General features: G+C 44.2%; 1 protein-coding gene and 1 pseudogene across 1 annotated transcript in view; both read left to right on the top strand.

Moving 5' to 3' along the window:
* LOC147891807 (Flavin containing amine oxidoreductase family) overlaps positions 1 to 23,603 on the top strand; it is a 48,724-nt gene extending 25,121 nt beyond the window's left edge. The window contains exons 7-9 of the mRNA XM_087388204.1: positions 22,399 to 22,558; positions 22,787 to 22,890; positions 23,240 to 23,603. Coding sequence (XP_087244330.1) covers positions 22,399 to 22,558; positions 22,787 to 22,890; positions 23,240 to 23,542 — 567 coding nt within the window. The 3' untranslated portion in view covers positions 23,543 to 23,603. The remainder of the gene's footprint in view (positions 1 to 22,398; positions 22,559 to 22,786; positions 22,891 to 23,239) is intronic.
* Positions 5,749 to 6,880, top strand: LOC147891808 (uncharacterized; annotated as a pseudogene).
* Positions 23,604 to 24,228: the final 625 nt, after the last annotated feature.

Below are 24,228 nucleotides of genomic sequence, written 5' to 3'. Positions count from 1 at the left end.
GTTTCAAAAGAGAGTTTGATTGAGTATGCATGTGCTTTCTAAGTTAGGATTGTAGTTTTGCATCTTTGTAGGAAGCGGTACGTAAGTGTAAGGTCCATTTAGTTTTCTATGTTTTAATTGAGAGAGAGAGAGAGAGAGAGAGAGAGAGAGAGAGAGTGTTTATTAAAGTCTTCGGAAGACCGATGGGTCTATGAGACTGTGAATATCCTGGTACACATTATGTGACATGCAAGAGGTTGAGACGGAGGAGCACTTCATCTTCAGGTGTCCTGTTTACTATGAGATCCAAGGGCGTTTCTACAGTCTCTTCAGAGATAGCTTTGGGGTTTTGTCCCGATTCCTCTCCTATCCAGACCAGAGATGCTTGGCAGGCTTCATTCATGAGGTAGTCAGGCACCGCAAGAGGATACTTCGATCATGGAGATAGGAGCAGACTGGCAAATCCCTCTTAGAGCTCTATCATGGAGTTCTTTCAGCCAGATCACTTGGACCCCCATGAGACGAGGCCTCCACATGATCGTGGCCTAGAGCCAGTGATGATTCGACAGCTCAGACAAAGGGTTGGCGCGCAAATTACACTTGGGGATATCCCCTCCCTGTTTAGAGCCGGAGCTCGGCCAACAGGAGTTACTGTCGCCGTTGTTAGGCGCACAGCTATGACTAGGAGACGACACACGGCCACACCCGTGAGTGGGCAACAACACTCTATCGCCAATTTCAAGCCTCCATTGCCTCATCCACCCTGATGTGATGATGATGATGATGTGATTGATATGTAGTCGACCACCAATATGACTATGCTGTACTTAGTACACGCTGTACTTAGTACTTAGCACTACCACTCTGCATTTTTTGTGTTCTACATTGGTGTGGATGCTCATTTAGTAGCTCCACCCTCACAGCTCGTTTGCACATGCGCCTCTCCTTGGGTAGGCGCTTTGCGTTGCCGCTCTTGATACGAAGTCTATGTGAAGAGACCCGGAATTGCCCAATAGAGATCCTCAGTGAGGGGGGTAAGTGGATCTGCGTGTATCCTGGTGGGTCAATGAAACCCTACTCTGTGATATGTAAGCAGTGATCTCTGTAGAAGCTAAGCTTCACTGAGAGTTCGCTCGGTCCCAACCATCTCTGGAATGTGTGTAGCTGTAAGAGATCCTCATCACGGATTACGTGGTTGACCTCGTGTGACAGGAGGGGAGAAAACGGAGCATCCATACTGTACTGGAAGGGAGAGAGTCTATCCATGTGGAGCCCCAATTGCTCAAAGCATCTCTCGTCACCTCTTGCTGAAAGTGCCATAGAGGAGGACAATGCTAGCCATGGTAGCCTGCTGCGCCCAGACGTGTAATCCCCATACTCCTTGACTCGGTACAGATACGCGATGACTTGAAATGCAGCATCTAGCTGTAATGGGGATGACCCAAACTCAGCCTGAATGATTTGGTGAGGAACAAATTGCTTACCGCGAATCATCCGTGAGAGCATGAGAACTTGTAGCCGCTCCACACGATCCCGCTTTGTATCTGACAAGTCTGGCCCCTAGCAAGGGCTGCCATACATCCCCGCTTGGCGGACCAAGGAGTAAAAAGCAGCCCCTTGGTCCGTGGTTCCTGAAAGTGCGAGCGGAAGCACTGCCTCTCTAGTCTGGCCAATGAAGTGTATCCTCTGCCCAAGCGTGCGTGCATTGCGGGTCTCATAGAGAGAGAGAGAGAAACAAAGAAAGAAAGTTTATTAAAGTCTTCGGGAGACGGTGAAGGTCTATGAGACTAAAGATAACTGATACAATGAGCATAACGGTGGTGGTCTCAAAACTGGCCAACCAACCGTTTCTACAAAAAAAGAGGTTATGAAGGACTATGTGTCTAGTCCTGATACAAAAAATATGTGTCTACCTCCAGGTGATACAAAGAAGAAGAAGGGGGGGGCACAAAAAAGTGGGGCAGAGGGGGGAGATACAGTATACATGTGCAAGTGGTGATCGTCAGAGACCAATCATAGAGGGGCCGTCAAATGGGAAGTCGGAAAAAACCCTGCGATAGATGATTGGCCTCTGACGTCACGCGGCCTAGTCGAGCTCGGTCGTTGGGGGCGGTGGGTGGCCCTGTGGATGAGGGCAACTGTAACCCCAGTGGGGCGGGCCGAGAGCAGAGACGAGATGTCATGGACCTGGATGTGTGAATCTGTCCGCTGACGCAGCTGTCGTGACTCTGGCTCTCGCTCACGTCCGCGTCGTCGGCTAGACTGAGAAGAGGTATCCTGTGGCTGAAAGAAGTTAGTGATAGGCCGCCGGATATCCTCACGCTGTGTGTGCTGCTCGTGTTGCCGTGCTCGGAGAGAAGTATCTCGGTGGCGGGTCATCTCATGTAAGAAAGCGGCAAGGCACCGCTGATCCGGGAATTGTAGCATGTGTGAGAGGGAGCCGAATCCGTTGCGGAAGAGGCAGTGGTATCGGCCTCGAATGGCATAATAGATAGGACATCTGAAAGCAAAATGCTCCTGCGACTTGATCTCCTGTAAGTCGCAAAGTGGGCAAAGGCGGTCCTCTCGTGGGATACCCTCTGCGCGTCCACTCTCGATCCGTAATCGGTGTGACGAGACCCTAAACTGACCGAGGGAGATCCGGAGCGCATGTGGTAGATGAAGTTGTGTGTAACCCGGAGGTGTGATGAAGCCCTCCTGTGAGATCTGGAGGCAGTGTCGGCGGTAGAAGTCGAGCTTCACAGGAAGCTCGGAGTGAAGAAACCATGTCCGCCAGGTGTGGAGCTGGAGCAGATCCGCCCGAATGAGCCGGTTGACCTCCTGGTCAGTGGGGGAGAGAGGAGATGGTGGAGCATCGAGGCTGTACTGAAAAGGAGGCAACCGGTCTAAGTTGAGGCCCAGTCGGGTGAACCAACTGGAAAGACGACTATACCAGCATCGCTGGTCCCCATCAATGGATAAGGCCATAGAGGAGGATAGGGCTAACCAAGGTAGGCAGAGGCGACCGTCAGCGGAGGAGCCAAAATCCCTGACTTTGTGGAGGTAGGTGATAGCCTGAAAAGCCGCATCAAGCTGTAGGGGTGAGGCGCCGAACTCTGCTAGAATGATCTGGTGTGGGACCGATGGTTTGCTACGGATCATCCGAGCAAACATCAGTATCTGCAGGCGCTCAACTCAAGCCCACTCTGTGTCTGAAAGGTCAACTCCCCACCAAGGGCTACCATACATGCCTGCTGGGCGAACCAAAGAATCAAAAAGGAGAGACTTGGTCCGCGGGTCTTGGAAGTGGGAGTGGTAGCACTGTCGCTCCAGCCTGGCAAGAGCGGCGTATCCCCGGCTGATCCTGGCCTGCATGGCCGGGCGCATCGTGAAGATCGGGCCTGAGAAGACAACGCCCAAGTATGTGTAGGAGTCAACTATCTCAATAGGGTCGCCGGCGAAGAGGAACTGCTCTCGGTGCATAGCGGGTCTGGAAGTGTTGAAGATCATCACCTTGGTTTTCCCAAGGTTGACCTTCAAGTCATGTGTATCACAGAAGGCCTGAAGTCCATCCAAGTGTCGTTGAAGACCAGTAGCAGAAGAGGATAGTAGTACTACATCGTCTGCGTATAGGAGAATCTAGATGGCAGTCCCCGCAAGAGAGCAGCCTGCACCTCCGAGTGTCTTGATGGTGGTGTCGAGCTCGTCGATGTAGAGGCCAAATAGAGTCGATGACAAGGGACATCCTTGTTTGACTCCGATAGTGCTCGTGATCTCTGGGGTCCAGCTGGTGCAATCAACCTGCCCCGTCACCCGCTCATAGAGAGCTACTACTGCCCAGATAATCGCCGACTCGTAGCCTAACTCCTGCAGACGTCTGATGAGTCGGGCGCGGGGAACGGTGTCGAATGCCTTGCGGAAATCCACAAAGCAACAATATACTCTCTGTCTCCTGTGTCTGGCCTCCTCAATGATCCCTCTAAGTGTAAAAATGTGATCGTAAGTCGAGTGATCCATCCTGAAGCCGGCCTGTCCGGATGCCCTGAGCCCCTGTATCTCTGCGCGAGAACTGACCTCGCCATCTAACACTGATGCATAGATCTTGGACATAACATGTCCAACCATGATGGTCCTGTAATTCCCTGGATCCATGGGATCTCCTGCTTTGTGGATGGGTGTGATAGTGTTCAGGGTCCAGGCTCTGGGGAACCCGTGACAGACAGCTTCATTGAACAGCGTTGCCAGGATGGGGGCTAGAGTTTTGATGCCGTAGGCAACAAACTCTGTGCATAGGCCCTCATGATCCTTAGCTCGACCGTTATGAAGCTTATGTGCTGCGTGGGTGACTCCCTGGGTTGTGAAGAGGATACAAGAAACGGGGCGGGGGGTGGTTGAGAGGTCGGGGGGGGGGGCTGATCAGGGATATCATAGAGTGTGCGTGCGTAGGTGTGCCAGAGGGAAGTGTCCGTGAGGGGGGAGGGGGATCGGCGTTCTAGGGATTTCCTCCAAAAATCCTTGGAGTTGCTACTAAACAGAATGTTCAGTAGCGTATCCTCATTCTGGCGCAGGAAGGCTAGCTTCTTGCGACGGACTAGTCGACGATAATCCCTGGTGAGACGTGGATTGGCCCTAGCGTTTCGCTGGGTTGTGAGTCGGAGTGTGCGGCGTAATGCTTTGCACTCGTCATCATACCATTTGTTGCAAGGGGTAGAGCCAGCAGGTGGAGGGCGGGTGGACCGGGCAGTGGAAGGAAAGATGTGGCAGGCTGCATTGTGAAGGGAGTGGGTGATAAGGGTGGCTCGGTGATCGAGAGAGAGAGAGAGAGAGAGAGAGAGAGAGAGAGAGAGAGAGAGAGTGTGTTTATTCCTGTTTTTTGGCAGATTTTGTTTCTTGATTTGCTTGTTTTTTTTTCCTTAGTCACCTTCTTCCCTTCTTCTTTATTTGTTATTTTCTTTCTCTTTTGTTTATTTGACGTATTTTAGTAAGCACGGGGTTTGCCGAAGAGACTCCGTGAGTCCTGAGAAGCCCAGTATACCTGCTTATGCTTTGGCATTGATGACGACATAAGTGTTGCTTTGCTTGCTAAGTATGTCTTCCTTTTGTTTTTCAAAAAGTTTTTGTTACCTCTTTTTTCTGCTCTTTCATCTTCTCTTTTATTTTTTGTGTAGATTTTTGGACTTTAGAACAACAAAAAATCTAAATTTGTATGATTGGATATATTCTAGTCTTACAGAGGTATGTATTGCAATAGTGTTTTATCCCTTCTTGGGAGGTTGGTCGCCGGTTTCATACCCATTCTATTTGTTTTTTTTCATAGAGTTAGAAAGTAAGTTTTTAAGTCTAGAGTGAAAGAGACTTTCATCCTATGCTTGGCGTGTACCCGGCAAATTGTCCTAATGCTCATAGTGAGATTTTTCTTCCATGTGACTAGATCATTTCAGAAAAAGACTTGATTTCCAAGACATTTCAATCACTACTGTAGTCCTACCTAAGGTTCCACAATTGTCTCAAATTGTCTTTGAGAGGCAATGCTTATCCTCTGCAATTTGAGGAGCTAGTGGGTTTGTTATTATGTGAGGAGTAGACAAGGAAGAATAAGTCTTCCTGTATTCCATGAGAGGAATAAACGAAAGCCTAAAATGGTGCACAGTTTAAAAATACTCCTCACAAGTCAAAGGATAAAGTACGTAAAGCACGGAAGGGAAGATGTCATTACTAAAGAAGCCAAGTCATTATATCCATGACTGCAAGAAAAGATTGGAAAAAGAGAACCTTACCTTCACTCCTTGCATGGCACATGGGCTGAATAATCTCTTGAAGGATATTGGTAAGTTGGATTGGGTGGATTCTACCATTGATATGGGTAATGAGGTTGTATCTTTCATCACTCGCCATCACTATATTTTGGCTATTTTTCGTAAGATATCCCCTCAAAAGAATCTCTTGAAGTATTCTGACACACGCTTTGCTTATAATTTCATCATGTTGAAGGGGCTTTTAAAGCTGAAATCTCAATTGAGAGAGCTTGTTGTTTCCGTTGAGTGGGATGCATGGCGTGAACGGAACTCTGCAAGGGCTTAGAGACTTAAGTCCATTGTCTTGGATGACCTCTTTTGGCATGATGTTCGCCTTTTTCTTCAGGTTACAAAGCCAATTCTTTTGATGTTGAGGCTTGTTGATGGAGATGGTCCTTGTATTGGGAAGGTGTGTGAAGGGATGGATAGAATGATTGAGACCATTCAAAGTATAGATGCTTTGTATGCTTGGAGGAAGGAGGAGTTGAGGACCCTGGCAAACCTCTCGGTGGACAGAATAGCATTCACCTTTGGAGGCTGCAGCCTTTGTTTTGGATCCGGAATTTCAAGGGAAGGGGCAAGAAACAGATAAAGAGGTAGTGCAAGGATGGGAGAAGATATTGAGACGTCTTGTCTGAAGTCAAGATGATATGAGAAAAGTGTGGGAGGAGCTGTCATATTATAGGCAAGGAAAAGGGTTGTTTGGTTTGGAGGATGCACAGAATGACAGGTTGAAGATTTCCTCTGTTTGTTGGTGGGAGGACTATGGGGCAAATGCTCCACATTTGGCCATTCATATACTCAGCCAGGGAGCTAGCTCTTCACCCGTTTAGCGGTTGTGGAGCAATTTTGGAAACATTGCATTGAAAAAGAGGAACAAGCTTGGGGTTCAGAAGGCAAGTGATCTTGTATTTGTTATTGCAAACTTGCGTTTGCTTAACAAGTTCAAAGCAGAGTGCACTCTTGAACCATATCTTGGATTTAAACTTGATGAGGACTCCTACAGTGATGCAGCAGAGGATGCTCCTGAGCATGAGGATGATGAGGCCCAAGACCAGGACCAAGATGGTGAGGCCCAGCAGGGTGAGGGAGAGGCCTCCATCGCTATGCCACCCTCAGACCATTAGGGCTGACTCTCTTTTTTTCTATACACCATGTAATTGACTCGAGAGTCTGGAGTCCTATTTTGTATTGAGGCCTTCAGGCCCGAGGCATGGCCTCCCTTTTTTGTACTTTGCATATTATATGCTCTCGGATCTTAAGTATTCTATAGTCTACTATGCTTTATTCACATTGCAAACTGTAGGATCGAGTAGGAGAGAGAGAGTGCAGGTAGCTAAAGAAGCGATGAGTTAGCCGTCACGTCAAATCTTGGATTAGATAAAAACAAAGGAGTACAAGGTACAAGTACCTAGACCTAGGACTAAGTGTCCTAGGTGTCACACAGGACTAAGTGTCCTATGTGGCCTAAAAGACACTAATACTATAAGTGTCTTTATTTATGCCTACAAGGCACATACCATGGCCTATAGTGTTAGAATTATTATTATAATTTAGCAGTGACCAATGTAATGTAATAAGTAGGTTAGGGGCACTTTTCCCTCATTTAGAGGTTTTTTTTCCTAACCACAGTTAGTTTACTAATTATGGTTAGTGAAGGATAAGGTTTTGTCACTTAGACAAAACCTATCCCACTTCTTGTATTACTTACTTCTTCTATTGCAAGCACTACGTTCAGCTCTCTTGCTCTCACACTCTCTTTTCTAACATTTGGTATTAGAAGCAAGACCCTGCTCCTAGTTCCCTGCCTTGCTCCCTGCTCCTTGCCCGCAAGCTCTCCCTGCTCGCAGATCCCGTTCTTACAGCCGTACTATCATGCGCCGTACAGTCGTCGTACAACGTACAGACTTTCGTACTACAGCTCATTGCCCGTACAGTAGCTTGACTTCTGTACTGTAGGCGTGAAATCTGTATTCGTCTGTACGTTGCTGTCTATACAGTCGTACGGACTATATTTCCGTAACAGGCGCCGTACAATCCGTACCATCGTACAATTTCGTACCATTGCCAGGTCCGTACAACTCCATCAGTTTTCGTACGACGGATTGACAGTCTGTACTTCACAGTACAATTGCGCCGCACGTGTGGCACCTGCAAATCGTATGTACGGATTTTCGTACATTTTGCAGGCCCTTGTACTTTTGGTTGGCATCTGCACTTTTGTGCAGGTTATATTCTTGCAGGTACTCGAGCAGTTGTTTTCTGGTAGGCATTATCTGCAGATAGCCATTGTTTGGCTTAGATCTTGCAAAGAATTTGGGGCATTGCAGGTTGTCCAAAATTTGGGGCTTTTGCAATCACACTGCAATTTTGCAGTGAAATTTGGGGCTTTTGCAGGCAGTGTGCAATTTGTGCAACATTTGGGGCTTTCAGACCATTTGCCCTCTTTTGTATGAAATTTCTCACAAGAAATTGGGGCTTTTGCATTTGGGTTGCAATTTTGCGGGTAAAAGGGCATTTTGGAAGTCTTCAAACAGTTTTCGACTCAGTACGAGTCAGATTGCAGACTTTTGCCACCTTTTGCAGATTCTATTTGCAGATTTTTGGGCATTGAGCAGAGAGCATTGTGGTGCATTTTGAGCCTTTGACAGGCTGTGATAGTATTTGTCACTGTGGGCATATTTTTCTTTGCAGATTTTACTTGTGCATCTTACATCTCAGGAAGGGATTTTACTTGTTCAGTTTGCTGTATTTCTGAGTTTATCTGGCAAAAATGGCACAGAACAACTCAAATAAGGTGTTCGGGGTTCTCACACAGGAGGATAAGTTGGATGCCACCAACTACTCCTTGTGGAGTTTCATGGTTCGCAATATCTTAGTTGGCAGAAATCTTTGGGATTATGTCAATGGAGATGAAGAAAGACCAAATACAACGCCTATACCTGTCACTCCTACAGCTGGAGGCAGAGGTAGAGGTACAAATACAGCACAGGTGATTGGAGCAGCCGCTCCAGGAGCTCCCACATCAGAGCAGAAAAGATGGGACTCTAGAGATGCACAAGCTCTTTCAGTAATTTCTCTTTCTGTCAAGAGGTTCATTATACCTCATATTCGGTCATGCAAGACATCTATGGCAGCTTGGGTAATACTGGAGAGTATGTTTGCAGCAAGAAACGATGCCAGAGTTTCCTTTCTGAAGCGAGAACTTTCCCATACACATATGGAGGAGGGAGATTCCATGAATTCTCACCTCACGAAGCTTCAGGATCTCAGGGAACAATTGCTGAACATTGATGAATTCAGAGATGATCTCCACCACTCTGAACTCTCTTCCTGAGTCCTATCTCGGTTTCCACACCTCGCTGACTTTGTCATTGAGGGGGTGCAGCAATCCTCTCTTCTTTCACGAGTTGGTAGGACTTCAGTAAAGGGCAGCATAAGCCACATGCCAATTCAGATTTTTCAGTGGGTAGTTCAGATACTACAGCCACTAATGATGATGACCCATATGCTTTTTTGACTTGCAGTTACGATCCTTCAAAGGATGAATGCTCTTTCAGTGTTGATGAGACACTACATACTTGGTATTTTGATAGTGGTGCTTCAAAGCACATCACTTCCAAGAAAAATCTGTTTGTAACTCTGCATTCTTCACCCACCAAGAAGAAGGTAACTTGTGCAAATAATTCTTTGTTTGTAACTCTGCATTCTTCACCCACCAAGAAGAAGGTAACTTGTGCAAATAATTCTTCTTATTCAGTGTGTGGAGTGGGAGACATTATTCTCACATCCATTGATGGCACAGATTTCAGAATTTCAGATGTACTCTATGTGCCAGGTATAAAGAAGAATTTGCTTTCAGTGTCCTCACTCAATAGAGGAGGATTTCAGGTTGTTTTTGATGATGACAAGTGTGCAGTCAGAGACAAAGAAAATGAATATGCTTTGAGGTTGTCTGGCACTTTGTATCGGGGTCTTTTTCAGCTTGATTTATATGAAAAAAGATCCCATCTTGCATTATCAGTTAGCACTCCCTTTGCTGTGATGCAAAATGCGGAGTTATGGCATGCCAGGTATGGGCACATGAGCTATGGCAGCTTAATGACACTTCAGAGGCATGATATGATTGATGCATTACCTCCTTTGGAGTCGCCTCCTCCTCATGCATGTGAAGGTTGCATTCTTGGCAAAATGCATAGGCTTCCCTTCAAGAAGGATGGTGCAATGAAAGCTACAAGAAAATTGCAGCTTATTCATAGTGATGTCTGCGGTCCCATGAGGACACCTGCTTTTGGGGGTTATCTCTATTTTGTTACATTCATAGATGACTTTACCAACTAGATTTAGATTTAGATGCTCGTTGGGGAGAGACTAAAATGAAAATGTTTAGACTTCACAAGCAGTTGTAGCTTGAATGAAGAGATTTTGGACTACCTTTTGATTAGCCTTCTCCTTTAGTGCTAGCCTTCATCATGGCCGAGTCTGCCCTTCACCTCCAGAGTGCCGACAGAAACTCAGTACGAAGACTTTGTATAAATGGATGCACAAGTATGTGTGGGTGTGTGGATTTGTATGTGTGAGAGCATATTTTTATACTATGGTCTACACCCACTGTTGGGCACTGATGACGTCAGTGGGGATGTCATAGTAGCTAGTCCCTGCTATGCATGATGGAGTTTATGGTTTTCAACCTTGTGAGTGACTATCATGAGATTGAAACTGCACTATGTTGTGTTTTTAGAGGATGAGTTTGGGAATGTTTCCTGGATTCATCTAGGTATATGCTTCTGCCGTATTAGCGGACATGTAAATTTCACCTTGTGAAGTTTTCGTCCAAGTTGTGGCCTGCTGGTATTGTGATAATTCTTTCTATCTTAAATGGTGCGTTGCCCTATCAGCTAGAGTTAGATTTAGATCCTCATTGGGGAGAGACTAAAATGAAAATGTTTAGACTTCACAAGCAGTTGTAGCTTGAATGAAGAGATTTTGGACTACCTTTTGATTAGCCTTCTTCTTTAGTGCTAGCCTTCATCATGGCTGAGTCTGCCCTTCACCTCCAGAGTGCCGACAGAAACTTAGTAGGAAGACTTTGTATAAATGGATGCTCAAGTATGTGTGGGTGTGTGGATTTGTATATGTGAGAGCATATTTTTATAGTATGGTCTACACCCACTGTTGGGCGCTGATGACGTCAGTGGGGATGTCATAGTAGCTAGTCCATGCTATGCATGATGGAGTTTATGGTTTTCAACCTTGTGAGTGACTATCATGAGATTGAAACTGCACTATGTTGTGTTTTTAGAGGATGAGTTTGGGAATGTTTCCTGGATTCATCTAGGTATATGCTTCTGCCGTATTAGCGGACATGCAAATTTCACCTTGTGAAGTTTTTGTCCAAGTTACGGCCTGCTGGTATTGTGATAATTCTTTCTATCTTAAATGGTGCGTTGCCCTATCAGCTAGATTTAGATTTAGATGCTCGTTGGGGAGAGACTAAAATGAAAATGTTTAGACTTCACAAGCAGTTGTAGCTTGAATGAAGAGATTTTGGACTACCTTTTGATTAGCCTTCTCCTTTAGTGCTAGCCTTCATCATGGCTGAGTCTGCCCTTCACCTTCGGAGTGCCGACAGAAACTCAGTACAAAGACTTTGTATAAATGGATGCTCAAGTATGTGTGGGTGTGTGGATTTGTATGTGTGAGAGCATATTTTTATACTATGGTCCACACCCACTGTTGGGCGCTGATGACGTCAGTGGGGATGTCATAGTAGCTAGTCCCTGCTATGCATGATGGAGTTTATGGTTTTCAACTTTGTGAGTGACTATCATGAGATTGAAACTGAACTATGTTGTGTTATTACAGGATGAGTTTGGGAATGTTTCCTGGATTCATCTAGGTATATGCTTCTGCCGTATTAGCGGACATGCAAATTTCACCTTGTGAAGTTTTCATCCAAGTTGCGGCCTGCTGGTATTGTGACAATTCTTTCTATCTTAAATGGTGCGTTGCCCTATCAGCTAGATTTAGATTTAGATGCTCGTTGGGGAGAGACTAAAATGAAAATGTTTAGACTTCACAAGCAGTTGTAGCTTGAATGAAGAGATTTTGGACTACCTTTTGATTAGCCTTCTCCTTTAGTGCTAGCCTTCATCATGGTTGAGTGTGCCCTTCACCTTCGGAGTGCCGACAGAAACTCAGTATGAAGACTTTGTATAAATGGATGCTCAAGTATGTGTGGGTGTGTGGATTTGTATGTGAGAGCATATTTTTATACTATGGTCTACACCCACTGTTGGGCGCTGATGACGTCAGTGGGGATGTCATAGTAGCTAGTCCCTACTATGCATGATGGAGTTTATGGTTTTTAACCTTGTGAGTGACTATCATGAGATTGAAACTGCACTATGTTGTGTTTTTAGAGGATGAGTTTGGGAATGTTTCCTGGATTCATCTAGGTATATGACTTTACCAACTACACTTGGGTCTATGGTCTCAAGGCAAAATCAGAAGTGTTTATGCATTTCAAACACTTTGTGGCTATGGTTGAAAATGAGACAGGACTCAAGGTGCAGACACTTCGCACAGATCGAGGGGGGGAATATATGTCTCATGAGTTTGAGACATTTCTGAAAGAAAAAGGCATTATGCATCAGCTTACAGTGAGGCTTACACCTCAACAAAACGGCAAAGCTGAGCGGAAGAATTGCACCGCCATGGAAATGGATAGATGCATGCTCACAAGGAAGAAGTTGCCTCACAGGTTTTGGTTGGAAGGCCTCATGTGTGCCAACTATATTTTAAATCAGGCTCCTACAAAGGCTTTGAAGACAATCACTCCCTATGAGTCATGGCATGGGAGAAAGCCTTCAGTGGACTACTTCAGAGTTTTTGGTTGTGTTGCATATGCCCACGTGCCTGTGGAGTTCAGACACAAGTTGTCAGATAAGGCACTTAAATGCATTTTGTGGGATATAGTTCACAAAGCAAAGGCTATCGTCTCTACAATCCTGCTATACCCAAGATTTTTGTTAGTAGAGATGTCATATTCTCTGAAAATTCTGCACATACAAATGCTGAATTTCAGATTCCGGCCTCTTCAGATGATGTCTTTGAGGGGATGCTTCCTATAGCATTTGGTTCCCCCATTGAAAATCAGAATTTACAGCAACCTCCGCCAGCTCCACAAGTACAGATTCAGCCCCCATCTGAATTGGTACAACCTCAGGGTGTGGATGAAGTTGTTAGGCAAGAAATTCAAGAGATACACGCAGCCAAAACAGTCCCGCATTGGTTGCTTCAGACTCTCAAGGAGAGTAGGCTTGAAGCTCCATTGCTTGGCAGAACTCGTAGTGCAGTAAGGCACATGGGGGGAGCTCATTCAGTTGAATCAGCTTATGCAGGTACTCTTCTTGATGAGGAGGAGCCTGAGACAGAAGAAGCAAAAGATAATGTGCATTGGATGAATGCCATGCACGATGAGTTGCAGTCCATTCATAAAAATCAGACTTGGGATGTTGTGGATTTGCCACCAGGTAAGAATGCCATAGGTACACGGTGGGTTTTCAAAGTCAAAAGAAAGCCAGATGGGTCCATTGATCGGTACAAAGGCAAGGCTGGTTGCAAAAGGATATGCTCAGAAAAAGGGCATAGATTATGAGGAGACTTTTGCTCCTACATCTAGGATGACCACCATCAGGTCAGTTATAGCCATGGCTGCAAATTTTGAATGGAATGTTCATCAGTTGGACATTAAAACAGCTTTCCTTAATGGAGACTTGTTGGAAGAGATTTATGTCAAACAACCTCCGGGCTTTGAAATTTTAGGAAATGCAATTCAGGTATGCAAGCTGAATAAAGCTTTGTATGGGCTGAAACAAGCCCCACGTGCATGGTATGATAAAATTGATGCCTTTCTGACCAGCAAAAGGCTGCACAATAGTCCAACTGAGAGCACCCTCTACATCAAGAAGGATGGGGGGGATATTCTGGTCATCATTCTTTATGTAGATGACATGCTGCTCACCGGATCAAATGAGGAAGTAATTGCAGATTTCAAGGCCCAATTGAAAGCTACATTTGATATGTCAGACTTGGGCTTGTTACATTTCTTTTTGGGGATCCAGTCTATTCAAGAGAAACATGCATTGTTATGTCTCAGTCCAAGTATGTTCAAAAGCTCTTGGACAGATTCAACATGCATGATTGCAAGCCTATGTCCACTCCCATGGAGCCGGGGCTGAAGCTTACAATGCATAATGTGGGTGAATCAATTGATGTCACACTCTATAGTCAAGCTGTTGGATGCCTCATTTATCTCTGCAATACACGACCTGATATTCAGTTTTCAGTTTCTCAGGTGAGCAGGTATATGCACAGCCCAAAGATTATGCATTGGCAGGCTGTAAAACGCATCTTCCGTTACTTGCAAGGTACAAAGTCTTTTGGCTTAATGTTTCCCAGGGGGGGTGACTTGCAGATGCATGCTTACAGTGACTCAGATTGGACTGGAGACTATGATACTAGGCAGTCCACCAGTGGGAATTGTTTCTTTCTAGGACATGCTTGCATTTCTTGGTTGAGCAAGAAACAGTCTACAGTGGCTACCGCCTCATGTGAAGCTGAGTACAGGGCAGCTTTCACAGCGACAATTGAATGTGTTTGCCTTCATCTTTCATTGGAGGGTCCTTCTCCGATTCTCACTGATAGTCAGAGTGCTATAGCAGTGGCAAAGAATCCTGTGTTTCATGCTCGCACGAAGCACATTGAGGTTCACTATCACTATGTCAGAGAGAAGTTGCATGTAGGAGAGATCAGTATGATCTATGTGTCAACACATGACAATGTTGCATACATCTTCACCAAAGCACTTCATGTGAAAAGTTTGAAACATTTCGCAGTGCCCTGAACTTATCTCCTTTTGGTGATTGATCATTTCCTTGTACATGACATTGGCACTGCAGAGGGGTGTTAGAATTATTATTATAATTTAGCAGTAACCAATGTAATGTAATAAGTAGGTTCATTTAGAGGGTTTTTCCCCTAACCACAGTTAGTTCACTAACTACGGTTAGTGAAGGATAAGGTTTTGTCACTTGGACAAAACTTATCCCACTTCTTGTATTACTTACTTCTTCCATTACAAGCACTATGTTCAGCTCTCTTGCTCTCACACTGTCTTTTCTAACATATAGGGCATCACTAGAACCACCAGAGGATGGCCTACAAACCCCCCTCCATGGGATGGGCTGAAGTACTCTGGAAACGTCTCAGAATACCTGGTATTTTCTAGTCATGGTGGCACATGTTCATCCAAAAGGATATAGCCACCTATGAATGTACAAGGGATGTTAGATCATGTAACAAAGGGAACTAAGTGTAAAGCCTGTCGAAAGACTTCGAACTTGGGACGAGGAAGTGCCTTTGTAAACATATTTGCTATGTTGTCCTCTGTGGGAAGATAGGACAACTCTATGTCTCCTACTGACAACCGCTCCCGAACATAATGATAGTGAACTTCAATATGCTTGGTACGCGCAATGGCCAAAGCACTTTGGCTGTCTGTGTAGACAATAGTGGAGGATGTCTGGCGAATACCAAGATCTGTAAGTAACTTTCGAAGCCAAACACACTCTAATGTAGCGGTGAAAGCTGCCTTGTACTCAGCCTCACAGCTAGATGTGGCAACTGTTGGTTGCTTCTTGCTGAGCCAAGAGATACATGAATTGCCAAGCAAAAAACAATTGCCAGTATGTGACACTGGTGTGTCGAAACATCCTGCCCAATCACTATCCGTGTAAGCATGCATGGTAAGTGAATCCTGATCACCATAGAAGAGGGCTAAATCCTGAGTGCCTCTGAGATGTCTGAAGACTCTCTTCACTGCCTGCCAATGCTGTGAATTGGGCATGTGCATGAATCTGCTGAGCTGAGATACTACATACTGCAAGCCAGGTCTGGTGTGACATAAATAAATAAGGCATCCAACAGCCTGCTCATAAAGAGTGATATCGCATGGTGGGCTCCCATCATGAGCTGAGAATTTGAAGCCAGGGTCCACTGGAGTAGAGATTGGCTTGCAATCCTCAAACTGAAAACGATCAAGGAGCTGTCCAATATACTTGGACTGAGACATCATGATACCCCCCTCAACATGAGCAAACTGAATGCCCAAATAATAATGGAGCCGTCCCATGTCTGACATGTCAAAAATCTGCTGCAAATCAGCCTTGAAAGCTGCAATTTGCTGAGTATCTGGGCCTGTGATAAGCATATCATCCACATATAAAATCAGCACTAAAAAATCAGATCCACTCCCATGGACATAAAGAGTGGGTTCTGTGGGACTATTCTGAAAACCAAGGGATAGTAAGTGTGCATGAATTTTGGCATACCATGCCCTGGGTGCCTGCTTCAAACCATAAAGGGCTTTTCTAAGCCAGCATACCTTATTTTCAGAATTAACAACCTCAAAGTCAGGAGGTTGTGTGACATAGACTTCTTCGTGCAGATCCCCAAGAAGAAAATCAGTTTTGATGTCAAGCTGGTGCACTTGCCAATGATGATGGGCTGCAATGGCAATGACACATCTAATGGTAGTAATCCTGGATGTGGGAGCAAATGTCTCCTCAAACTCAATGCCTTGTTGTTGGGCATACCCTTTTGCAACAAGACGGGCTTTGTATCGATCTATGCTGCCATCAGATTTCCTTTTTAATTTGTAGACCCACGGCGTTCCATTGGCATGCTTGCCGGGAGGGAGATCTACTAATTCCCAAGTGTCATTTTTAGCAATGGAATGTAACTCAGCTCTCATTGCATCCATCCACTCTTTGCTGTCAAAAGCATCTTTATGGCACAGAGGCTCTTCATTGCAAGCTGTAGCAAGGAGTGCCAACTCAAGAAAGTGACCATGCTGTCTATTCCCTGATCTTGTCTGGGCAGCAAAAGGCTGATCTTGTTTGCTGTCCCTCAATGTATCAAGAAGCCATCTGGGAACTTACCTTTGCTGTCTATTGACAGCTCTTTCTTCAATGACTGCATCATCAATAGTGGGATCATTTTGTGCCGGAAGAGAAACTTGCAAATCAGCATGAGGTTGTGGCTATTGCTTAGTGGAGGGCCTGCAAGAGGCTCATGTTGCTGGTCAAAATCCTCTTTTGATGATGGCAGAGGTAACCAAGATTCAAAGGCATCAAACATGTCAACATCTGGCTTTGCTTTGCAGTCCACAATAGGAGAAGCTGAATGTTCAGCAAAGATTACATCTCTACTGACAATAATCTTCCCAAAATTTGGTTGATATAACCGATACCCTCTTCTCTCCTGGCTGTAATCAGTAAATATGCATTTGATTGCCTTGTCATCAAGCTTATGTCTCAGCTGAGATGGTACATGAACATATGCAAGAGACCCAAAAACTCTCATGTGTGAAAGTGAAGGCTTCCTGCCTTTCCATGCTTCATAAGGTGTAACAGTCTTCAATGCCCGTGTAGGTGATCTATTCAGCACATAGTTGGCACACATTACTGCATCAAGCCAAAATTTATTGGGCAAAGACTTGGCCTTAAGCATGCATCTGGCCATCTCCATTGTGGACCTGTTTTTCCTTTCAGAAACAGGATTCAGCTGAGGAGTGTAAGGAGTAGTGCATGAGTGAATAATGCCCCGTGAAGACAGAAATGCATCAAACTCCTTTGACATATACTCTCCCCCCCTATCTGTGTTGAGGGTGACAAGCTTGCATCCTGATTCATTCTCAACCATATTCAGCCATCTCTGAAAGCATAAGAAAACTTCAGATTTGGCTTTTAAAGGATATACCCAGCAATATCTTGTGAAATTATCAATGAGAGTCATGAAATACTTATACCCCCCAATGGCATTTGTCCTCATTGGGCCATAGACATCACTATGTACTAGCTGCAATTTCCTTTGTGAGAGTTTTGGACAATTCTTTTGAAAAGGAAACCGATGCATCTTACTCAAAAGACAACCCTCACACACCTGTTTGGAAACTGTGTGAATTTGAGGTACATTATTTGCCATCTGCTGTGAATGTAGCTTTGCAAGAGCTCTATAATTGAGATGACCCATTCTTTCATGCCAAAGATGAGTTTCAGCAAGCTGTGAATCTGAAATTGCAAATGCTTCAATAGAAAGTGCAGCTGAGTGATGATCAAGGTGATAAAGCCCCTTTTGCAAAGTGCCAGTGAGAACTATGGCATTGTCATCACGAAGATCATAAACTAGGCATCTGTAGCCATTAAAAAAAACTCGGAAACCTGAAGTGGCAATTGCTGAAATTGAAATCAAGTTGACTTCAATTCCAGGCACAAAAAGAACATTTGTCAAAGTAACAGGATGGCTTGAAATGGATGTGAGCTGCACATCTCCAATTCCTTTAACAGCATATGAAGCATTATTAGCACATGTGAGAATCCCCCCTGGAGGTGCATGAGCTAAAGAATGAAACAACTGTCTGCAAGATGCAGGAAGATGAGTCAAAACCAGCTCTGATACCACTGTTGGATCGAGTAGGAGAGAGGGAGTGCAGGTAGCTAAAGAAGCGATGAGTTAGCCGTCACGTCAAATCTTGGATTAGATAAAAACAAAGAAGTACAAGGTACAAGTACCTAGACCTAGGACTAAGTGTCCTAGGTGTCACATAGGACTAAGTGTCCTATGTGGCCTAAAAGACACTAACACTATAAGTGTCTTTATTTATGCCTACAAGGCACATACCATGGCCTATAGGGCATCACTAGAACCACCAGAGGATGGCCTACACAAACGTGTACATTTCAGTTTTGAGTATTCTAAGAGTGTCTTTAAATGTCTAAAGATGAAATGGAAAGTTTAGAGCTGCTAAAAGTGGTTTTCTTTTCATAATTGGTATATTTTTATATGAATTGATGACGTGGCGTTCCGGCTCCCGCTCCTCCTTCCCGGAACGTTCCCGTTCTGGCACTTGAAATTTCGGAACGTTCCCGTTTCCTGGTAACTATGACGTGCACAGCTACACAGCAGCGAGGCATTGGATCTCCTATTACTTCGGTGACCGATTCCCCCTCCCATTCGCGCCTCCCCCCTTCCTTGCCGCTTTCTTCTTCTGCCCCCCTTCTGCCCGCTCCCCTTGCTGTCACTGTCTCTATCTGTCCCTCATCCTCCTCTCTGCCATCTTCCCCTCCCCCTCCCACTGCTGCAGCAAGTACGAACGCTTCTTCTGCTTCTGCCCCTCGACCCGATCTTGTTTCACAGCCTTCGGCAAGGGGGAGAATCCCCCTCCCCCTTCCCTTCTCCCTCTCTCCTCCAGACTGCAGCTTCCTGAGTGCCCGAATAATTTCTGGTGAATTCAGTGCACATTAAGAGAGCAACAAAATACACGAGTTTACACATTGACATCAAATCTTTGTACAGGCTGCCATACTGTACTGCCGAGCTGCTGTCCTGCGCTGCTGACCTACTGCACTGTGCTGTTGACTTCAGCTGCCATACAGACTGACATCATGCTGTCCTTGCGGTAACTAGCTGGCTGGCCTGCCGTTGCTGTGGGATGTGAAGTCCCACATACAAAGCAATTCCATGGGCTGCAGATGCACAATGATAATGGACGTAGATGATGATCATCATTTTATCACCCACTGGAAGCCAAATATGGCCTTTGGGATTAAAAATGCAGTACCACAGTAGCCAAAAGCGAGGGCAACGCACCTCCTTCACTAGCTAACATAAACGTATTGCGTTTTAATCTCCTGCATAGTAAGGGTTCATTTATAGACTGAGTGTCTTTACACATCAGTTATAGACTCATTAAGTTTTCTTAGCATTGAAATTGAAATGATTGCTCTCCCTTCCCTGTAGGCTGCCCATTTTTCTTCCATCCCGGTCTCTTTTCTTTTGCTAATTCAGGTGCTCTTAGTTTCAAAAGATATTTTGATTGAGTATGCATGTGCTTTCTAAGTTAGTAATTGTAGGAAGTGGTACATGAGTGTAAGACTTAAGTGGTTCCTTTAGTTTTTATGTTTTAAATAATTCATTCTTTTCATTCTTACATGAGAGAGAGAGAGAGAGAGAGAAAGGTCAATTTTGTTTCTTGATTTTCTTGGGGGTTTATTTTTATTTGTTATTATTATTATTATTAAAATAATTAAAGTTTTTATGAGTCACTTTCCTCCTTTCTTCTTTATTTCTTGTTTCTTTCTCTTTTGCTTATTTGATGTATCTTAGTAAGCATTGGGTTTTCCCAAGAGACTCCGTGGGTCAGTAGAAACCACGTATAGCTGCTTATGCTTGGGTACTGATGGCGACATAAGTGTTGCTTTGCTTGCTAAGTATGTCTACCTTTTGTTTTTTTTTTTTAATTTGTTAGCTCATTTTTCTTCTCTTTTGTTTTCTTTGTAGAATTTCGGTCTTCAGTGTGAAGAACCATGCTTCTCGAGAATGCGAATGTGTGCAATGCATGCATAATTTGAATGCCAATTGGCCCTCCAATGGGGAAGAGCATCCTCGTGAGAGTACTTCTTTCTCTTTCGACCTACGTGCAAGGTGGGAGAGAGAAGGCGGATGAATGCAATGTGGTAGAGAGAATGCTACGAATGATCACAATGAAGGGGAGTACCCCTTCATTAATGTCCCTTGAGATCACTCAAGTTCCATCTTCCCATTTAGACCTACCCTTAGCCTATGACTCTTGCACCTACTATTTAATGCACTCTAATGCAACCTTTCCTTTCCTATTGCCTCTAGGACCTAGACACGTGTGTGCACACCTTTATTACTAATCATGGGCCAATGTTACATAGTTTAGCGGTACTATATACACCGCTTGATCAATCATAAATACAAACATAAACAGCACCATCAAATTAGCTCCTAACAATAATAAGGTTCTAATGACTATTAATTAACTAAATAATCATGTCTCTTGTCATGACATTTATAACAACAAAAATCTGAATTTATACGATTGGATATATTCTAGTCTTACATAGGTATACCCACACACACACTTTTTTTTTTTTTTTTGGTAAAATCCAGTGCAGTGTATTTATATTGTCATAACTTTACAAGAGGGAAAGTCTCCAAGATGGAGAGTATTCCACAGATCAGAAACATAAAAAGAAAAGCTCAATGCAAGATGCATGTATATCACCCTCATGGCAGGCATCATATAAAGATTGCCGCAATGAGGCTCTAAAAGATTCATATGACTTTTGAAACTGACGGCCCAAGTATGCCAGATTATGCTCTTCCCAGATTGTCCAAAGAGCCCAATATCTCACCCATGAGAAAAAGAGTGAGTATTGAGATAAAGGCATCCTAAATCTGCCAAATAACCAAAAGTGTTTCCCAAATATGTGACTCGGGAAACGGAGGCGAAGATGATCCGAAATTTCCCCCAGGAGGTTCCGAGTAGACTGGTAATGCCAAAGCAAATGAGGGACAGTCTTTGAAGGAGCGTGACACCGTAAGCAAGTGGGTGAAGCAATGTGACATTTGGCAAGTGTTATTCCCACTGATAGTGTGCCGGTTATGCATCTCCAAAGAAAAAGTCTTTGTTTCAAAGGCATTTTACACCTCCATATTAGTCGGAGATTTTTTTGCCACCATGAAAGGGGCCGCCTGATATGCCACAGAGTATTAGCATATTGATGAATCCAAGGGGCAGGCTGAAGAAGCTTGTAGACTTTGATGGAGGTCAAAACAGGCAGAGGAATAGGACGAGAGCATGTAGCAGAGGGGTACAATTGCCATTCCATAAGCCTGTCTGTGTCAGCCACAGGGGGAATAGGTAGAAAAGGGTGCAAGAGATCAGCAATTTTCTTCCATATCAATCTGTGATGCATTCCCAATGCATAAGTGGCAGTGACCTGAGGAAAAGATAAGACATGACCATGATCATCTACCACGTCATTGATGTATCTGATTCCCAATTTCATGAGATTGTATGCCCTAACCGGTTCCTGTAAAGCAAGTGGAGTGGCAAAGATGGCACTCCAATGAATACTTTCTTTCCTCATTGAGTTTGTCCCCGAATGATTATCAGGAGCCCATTTGACTTTAGAAAGCACTTGTTTCCAGTCCAGTATCAGAGCAGTAGAGAAAGGGCATCCAGGAATCTTTCCTACAAATCTCCCAATTACGACCTCCCAATGATCAGTAGTCCAATGGCCATAAGCATTTGTCCTCATGTTGACACACATGGATGCTATCATACAAGTCCATGGCTGTTTTTGACGGAAAAAAGTATGGAGCATAGTCGCCTTCCTTGCAAGTACATGATATCTGATATTTAGAACATTAAGTCCTCCATGCATCCTAGGGGAGCACACCATTTCCATCTTCAGCAGTCTCAATGCTTTCACAGCAGTTTTTGTCTTCCATAACAGCTCCATAGCTTGAGACATAAAAGCTGAGATATCTCTAGAGGACCAATGTAGTAAAGGCAAGAAGAACTATACACACACACAAGAGAGAGAGAGAGAGAGAGAGAGAGAGAGAGAGAGAGAGAGAGAGAGATTGCATGTGTATTTGTTTTGTACTTCATGTTTGCCTTTCCCCTCTTGAATCATGTGTGTTGATTTTGTACTTCATATTTGTCTTTCCCTGTTGAATTTAAGTTGTTCTTGGTGAATCATTGCAGCAAGCTGCAGCTGATGCGCTTTCAAAATTTTACTATCCACCAGTTGCAGCTGTGACTATTTCGTATCCAAAGTCTGCAGTTAGGGAAGAACGCCTCATTGATGGGGAGCTGAAAGGTTTTGGTCAGCTTCATCCTCGCAGTCAAGGGGTTCAAACTTTAGGTGAGTATGGCATAAACGTGAAGTTGAGTCATGCTCAGACCCATCCTAGAAAGGGTATTTATATGTGACATTGGTTTGTATTATAAGAGTTAATTAAAGCAACTGAAATTGTCCTCGGCTAAATAAGGAGGGCTTGCCTTTGATATCTGATCAATTGGTAAGTTCACCTGAGGCTTAGCATTGTGTAGGCTACATGGTGAACTTACTCTGGTGGAGAAATCTATGCAGGAACCATCTACTCTTCTTCTCTGTTCCCCGGACGGGCTCCTCCTGATCGTGTTTTGCTACTAAACTATATTGGGGGATCTACAAATCCTGAGATTACTGAGAAGGTGTGCCCCTTTCATTTTGTGGCAGATATTGTATGAAATCATAATAGGTTTCTGATAAGTATGGAATAAACATTCTGCTTTATGATATATTTTTGTGATAATTATGAAAACATGCTGTAAAATGGTATAAAAAACAATTCATGGGAATCCGTTGGAGACAGTTGTGCTCGAATGGGAGGAATACACCTCTACAGCTTATTACAGGACTGACTTCTGATAAGTTAAGGGTATGCATAGAGTATGCTTGCCTGGTACAATCTCACATAGAATAGAAAAAGGATTGAGTGTAAGACCATATTTTCTTATCTTCAATATCCAAGTTTAACTTTCTTTCAATGAACTACTACAGGGTGAAGGTGAACTTGTGAGCCAAGTCGACAAAGATGTTCGGAAAATGCTGATCAAACCAGATGCACCGCAACCAGATGTGTTGGGTGTGAGAGTTTGGCCTAGAGCTATTCCCCAATTTGAAGTGGGTCATCTGGACCTTCTAGATAATGCACGCAAGGCATTAGAAAAGGCAGGTTTGGAAGGACTTTTTCTGGGTGGAAATTATGTCGTGGGTGTGGCTCTTGGCCGCTGTGTGGAAGGAGCTTATGAAAGTGCTGATTCCATCTCTCAATACTTCAGAAAGGCAGCTGTAAACATATGAGAACTGGGGCTCTCCTAATGGAATTTAATAAAGTGGGAAACCTTTTGTCCCCTTTCGTCAACACTGTTTGCAGTCACAAATAGGTCCTATTATAGTGTGAGTGGGTGGATGGATGCTAGAACAGTGATCAGAAAATGAACAAAAAGTTTCATTGTTTTACTCCTGCGTGTGAAAATATTGTGGCCAAACACCCACATGCACTCTGCATTTCGCTCACAATGAGGAAACCATTGTTTCTGACTAACGGCGTACAGTGACAAGGACTTTCAATTAGGATTTTGCATGTATTGACAAACAGAATTATTTTATGGGCCATGGCCAAGAACTCTTAAAATGGTCATATCATAGCTGAAAGTGATAGGATATTTGCAAATATTATCCTTCTCTAGATTTTCCTGACTCGGTGTTGTGATGCCTCGCCTCTGCCTGTGGATCTGGTATTGAAAGCAATAAGTCCATGTGAAATTTTTCACCCTTTTCCCCTGCTATGTAAACCTGATGTCATGATGTGCCTCTTATGTTGAGGTTGGACTTAATCTAGCTTTAAAGAGACATTAAATCCCACAAAAATGGACACTCTTTTGAAGGATAGTACACTTGGTACCATCAACCATTAAAGGGTGAGACTTTGTGTCATGGATACAAGTATTATGATGGTTTATCATAGATCTGGAGGCCTTGCAAAA

This window comes from Dipteris shenzhenensis, chromosome 17 (genome assembly GCF_047967505.1).
Source record: "Dipteris shenzhenensis isolate YYH24624 ecotype China chromosome 17, Dip_SZ_1.0, whole genome shotgun sequence".
NCBI classification, from domain to species: Eukaryota; Viridiplantae; Streptophyta; class Polypodiopsida; order Gleicheniales; family Dipteridaceae; genus Dipteris; species Dipteris shenzhenensis.
Note: the sequence above shows the minus strand (reverse complement) of the source record. Positions and strands in the feature narration are given on the sequence as shown.